The following is a 5711-nucleotide window of genomic DNA, read 5'->3' as shown; positions in this document are numbered from 1 at the left end:
GGAGTCATATGTGAGCTTGGGCAAGTTACTTAGCAGAGCTGTGTCCCATTTTCATCACCTGCAAAGATAGCAGGCGAATAACTGATGAGAAGATAAACTCATCAAAGATCACAAGGTATCCAGATAGTAGGACAATCATGGAGACCACAGAAGTATATCAGATAGTGTGGTAAGGTCTCAGTGGGTGTCATTTCAGTTTCATTTCCATATCTATCCCAGAATGAGAACATCTGAATCTTGTCCCTCACTGTTATGATGTCACTCCACTCTAGCAGTGTCACAGGTAATTGCTATGGGAACATAGTACTTGTCTTCTATACCGTTAGCAAGATTCCTTCTTTCACTCTGAGGCTGTTGGGCCTGTGTCTGGTCTCAAGACAGTGTTAGGGCTAACTGAGTGGGCGTCTAAAATACCTCATTGCAATGAACTACCCTAAGAAGCCCAAGAGTCCTGGTCCTGTAGGCCACAGACCTAGCTCAAGGGGGGGGCCCTCAGCCTCCACATCAGGCCCATCAGAGAAGTACAAGGACTATGCTGCCATTGTAATAGACACGGGCACTGGTTACACAAAGAGTGGCCTTGCTGGGGATGAGAAGCCAAGATCCATTGTGCCAAGTGTTGTGGGGGTGCCCAGGTACAGGACAAAGGAAAGCCCATTGTATTATATTGGGAAGAGCATCCCACAACGGCGAGCAGAGGTGAGTACACATGTGGTAATGACCCATGGTGTAGTGACAGACTGGGATGCCCTAGAGATGCTGTGGCATCATGTCTTCTACACAGAACTCAGTGTGTGTCCTGAAGAGCTGGCTGTGCTGGTCACAGATGCTCCCATGTCCCCAACTACTAATCGTGAGAAAATGGCTGAGCTGCTCTTTGAGAACTTTGAAGTGCCAGCTATGTTCGTGGCCCACCAGTCTCTTTTGTCAGTGTATTCCTATGGGCGCACTGGTGGGCTGGTGATTGGCTCTGGCTATGGAACGTCCTACACTGCTCCTGTTCATGATGGATACATCTTACCTCATGCCACGTACCGACTGGACATAGCAGGCCATGCCCTGACAGAATACCTAGCCAAGCTGATGGGAGAATCTGGGAACCCTTTTCATAAGGAGGAAATGGAGGTGGTATGCCAGATCAAGGAGAAGTACTGCTATATCCCTGAGGAATACGAGTCTGAACTGAATGCAGATGAGAAGAAATACCTCGTGGACTACACCCTTCCTGACAGGCAGGTTATCTCCATTGGCAATGAACGCTTCCGCTGCCCAGAGGTCCTCTTCAATCCTACCATGCTGGGCTTCCCAGAGGTGGGGCTTCACGTCCAAGCCATAAACAGCATCAAGAAATGTAAGCCAGAGCTACAAGCAGCGCTGCTTTCTAATGTGCTGCTGGCTGGTGGTACCACCATGCTCCGTGGATTCTCTGAGAGAATTAAAAAGGAGCTGCACAAAATGGAGCCAGCGAGCAAGGAGGGTATCTTGGCTTCCCCCAACCGCATCTTCTCTGCCTGGTTGGGGGGCTCCATTGTGGCCTCACTCAACTCTTTCCAGAATATGTGGATCAACCGGCAGGCCTACAATGAGAAGGGTCCTTTCATCGTCCACCGGCACTGCTTCTGATCTAGGTGGTGGCAAGCCAAGCTTGGTGGGGCATGTGTCAAAGGGGAAATCTCCTCTACAACATGCTATATTTCAGCGCATCACTTTTGAGTCAGTTCTGTCACCACGTCTGGAGATAAGGAAGAGTGGGGTGAGGGGCAGGGAATGCTAGGGATTTGCCAAAATCCAATTTATATGTAGGAAATGTTTAACAAACTAACAGGTATTAAAAATATGTGATTTGTTACAGATTAACACCAATCGAAAGAAGACGGGTAGGAAAAGTGTGCCATATTTCTTACATACACAAAAAGTGCAGATTGTCTCACATGCACACCAAGACATACTTCTTTAGATAAATTCATGGAGGATAAAGCTATCAATGGCTATTGGCCACAATGACTATGTTCTACCTAGACTGTCAGAGGCAGTATGCTTCTGAATACCAGTGGCTGGGAATCACAAGCAAGGAGAGTGCTGTTGTTCTCAGGTTCTGCTTGTGGACTTCACATAGGCATCTGGTTGGTCACTGTGAGTAGAGGATCCTGGACTAGATAGGCCATTGGCCTGACCCAGCAATGCTCTTCTTATGTTCATAGTGGCAGAACTCACCTGACACCACCTGCAGTTCTCACTGTATCTTTCCTCTAAATCTATTAACATTCACCCATATTCAGAGGCTGCTCCTCCTCCCCATCTTCCCTTCAACACATTGAGAGAAGAGCTCAATATGTGTGGTTGCACAGATGTCCAGGGCTGAGCAGGACTGCAATGCAGGAAGTCTGGATAAAGGAAAAGAGAGGTAAAAACATAGCTATTGTAGACTGTATGTGGCTTCTCCTGGTAAATATCAACTGAGTGAATAGTGAATACCAGCTCCTGCTAATGAATGCCACTGGAATAGGAGATTTTTTAAGAATCAGACTTTGAGTCATATACCAAGGTTAGTTAAAATCTGTGCTATGGTCAAAGCACACGAATACAGAAATAGCAAATAAGGGCTCTTCTGTGATGAAAGGTGCCATTATCAGCAAATCATGGGGGAGAGACTAGAAGGGTGGTGCCATGGAGGATGAGGGGGCAGGAGAGCAAATACTGTTCAGATCCACTGGGTCACAAGAGGAGCCCAACTAGATCAGATCAAAGGTCTATCTCATCCAGCATTCTGCATTCCAGAGTGGCCAGCTAACTGCCTATGGGAAGCCCACAAGCATGACAGATGGGCAACAGTCCTCTGCTGCTGTTATTCCCCAGTGACTGGTGTGCTGCCTCTGAGCCTAGAGGTAAACCTAAATACCCACCCTTCTGTCTGCATGTTTTCCTCTCCTTTATATTTCCATCTCTGAGCAACATGAAAGTTGAGATACATTTATAGCTATTTCATAAACCAGAGACTGTGTTGCCATAGACCAGCTATCTGCCCGAGAACATCTTTTTTAGGGCTGGGTGTAGCACAGCCTCATTTTGCATGTCCCTCCTTGGGGATGCTATGCTAGGGACTTCAGAGATGGTCTTTCTCCTTAAAGAACTGGGAACTAATTCTGTTTCTTTTGCCCTGTATCCATGACAATCTATGTAATTACCGCTGGTGGACTATTTGTTGCCATGGCAAATTTAAATGCACACTGATCCTTGTGTGTTATGGTATGAGTCATTGCCTGAGCTGCCACCCAGCAGGGTCTGCGCATACTAGCTCTTCACTGAGCTCCGAGAGGAAAGAGGTTGATCAGCTGCGTCTGACCACATGGGATTGCCAGGCTGCTCTACAATTAACACCAGGCGTCTAGAGACATCCCAGCACTCCCAGTCTCTTCGGTAGGCTTATTCCGGAATGAAATGATCCACCAGTAAGACCAGTGAATAGGCTTGCCACCCTCCCTTCCCAATATCCCCATTATGAAACTGACTTCCCTGGCAGCTCAAAAAGACTTACAGATCCATCCAACACTAAGAGGTTGCCCCCCTTTCCTTCCAGTGTGTGCCAACAGAGAATGGCAGTCCAAAAATGGGTTTTTCATAGCAAGCTGTAAAGGTGTTGGGAAAGGAAGTCATCCAAGAACAATCTGTCATGATGGAAGGGCGTGGTTTTTCAAACTTGAGCAATTAAGTACTCTTGGTGTGCTTGAAAAAAACAACCTTGTAATGGTAGCTGCCATCCATTGCACCCCCACCCCTTTCTACTCTCACTCTCCCATTTTCCATTTTGGCAGCCCTGCTTTCTTTTTCAGCCAGAAAAGGGAGGGGGGAAGAGGAAGACAGAGAAGAAAACCTGAGACAGGGGCAGGTACTAACTAGCTCAAAAGGAGTCTGGTTATCGCTCGGATGAATGCTGTCAATTGAGTTCTCTCTCATATTGAAGGCACCATATTGGGATCAGCAGATATGCCCTTCTGTATTCATGCCACATAAATGCAATCTAATTGATGACTCTGGGCAGGTCATGGAATCGTTACAATAGCTATATGTGCTACATGATGCTTGCTAGAGGCCCAAGTGCTTGTTGGAGTCCTTTTCCCTCCACCACACATGGACACAGAGTGATGCTCTTCATGGTGGCCAAGTGGTCTTCTTCAAAGTGGCCAGGAGTTAAAGAAGAACTTGTGTGAGTTATACAACCACCTCTTGAGCTGGAGTGCCAGTGACTCCACCTTCCGCTGTAGCAGAGATAGCTTGTGTGCTTGCTATCTCCAGCATGATCGTGGCTATTTGTATAAAATCAAATCAAAAGTCTACTCCACCGAACAGCAAAAGAAAAATAAATACACAAATAATACTGGAGATAAGCAACAGGAGGAGAAAACTGGCTAGCAGCTTCTCTCTCAGTAAGCCTTCAAGCCTCTCCAGCTTTCTTTGCATGTCAAAAGGGAGCCTTTGTAGTTCTGAAGAAGGAAAGCTGAGCTTGCCTTCCATGTGGTAAGAGTAACATGTAGTTTGGCTACTTATTCAGTCTACTCTCTGAGAGGTCCATGTTGGGCATTCTGAGAAGCAGCACACCCTGGACAAAATGGGGCTGTTATTGGTAATTAGGTTATATCATGCTGTACACCTCACCAGCAAAACAGTCACAAGAGAGGTCTGAGGAACGGGATCAAAGCCTGAGCTTAGCTGACCCCCATCAATGCATAAACAATACTCCCCTATAATCACATTAACTCTATAAATTAGACATCTTGTAAATATTGAGCTGCATCTGCTTCCCGCTGATTAATTGAGAATTATACTTGAGGTTACCACACAGTGCAGAGATTAATAACTGTGTATCTTGCTGTTTGCAGGCAGTGTGATTAAACTTGATTAGAAGCCGAGTCTACAGCACAGTCCTAATTCCCCCATGCTTACCCAGCAGTTAATTACAGGCATAGGTGGTCGGCAGTTAGTGTGATCATAGCTCTTGCCTGTATGAAGAGCAGCCCCCCTCAGCAGTGGCTGAAATACACCCAACCATTTAGCCAGAGAATCCTGGCAAAGGGTTTTGCTGTGTACAGTAGTATCATACTATCAGGGAGTCTTGAACCAGTGGTGGTGCTGATGTCCAATCTGGTAAGCCACCACGGACTATATGTGCTGAGACCTCAGGTCTCTCTTTAGGTGTAGAAGGGATGTGCAGCATCATTCACGTCCACAGTTGGCAGGCAGTATGAAAACTCACTCTGGATTGGCCAAGCTTTGTCTTCTGCCTTTGCCTGGCTAACAAAGGAACATAGGAACCTGCCTTAAACTGAGTCACTCCACTGGTCTGTCTAGCTCAGTACTGTGTACACTGACTGGCAGCCACTCTCCAGGGTTATAGACAGGGAGTATTCCCAGCCCTACATGGCAGGGATCAAACCTGGGACCTTTTATATGCAAAGCACTACCACTGAGCTATGGCCCTTTTCACAGTACCTTGTGCCTGCAGTACTTCATGTTCCACTTTCTCTAGCATCCCACTCAGTTCCCTAGCTCTAGCCCATAAAGGCACTTCATACATTCATCTTTTCCTACCTGGAGATATATCTGTAAGAAACAGAGTAAGAAAAACACAGGCTTCATGCATTATTGAAGGCAGCTCCTTTCCTATATGGTCATTATCTCTGTGTGCAAAAAGTGTAACACATATAACAGACTAT

General features: G+C 46.5%; 1 protein-coding gene across 1 annotated transcript; it reads left to right on the top strand.

Moving 5' to 3' along the window:
• Positions 1-423: 423 nt before the first annotated feature.
• Positions 424-1623, top strand: LOC133378788 (actin-3-like). Its single transcript, XM_061613412.1, has one exon. It carries the CDS (start codon positions 424-426, stop codon positions 1621-1623), a length of 1200 nt encoding a protein of 399 aa, XP_061469396.1.
• The last annotated feature ends 4088 nt before the right edge of the window (positions 1624-5711 follow it).

The sequence above is a fragment of the Rhineura floridana genome, chromosome 3, assembly GCF_030035675.1.
Source record: "Rhineura floridana isolate rRhiFlo1 chromosome 3, rRhiFlo1.hap2, whole genome shotgun sequence".
NCBI classification, from domain to species: Eukaryota; Metazoa; Chordata; class Lepidosauria; order Squamata; family Rhineuridae; genus Rhineura; species Rhineura floridana.
The sequence above is the reverse complement of the archived record's forward strand: the minus strand, read 5'-3'. Positions and strand labels throughout refer to the sequence as shown.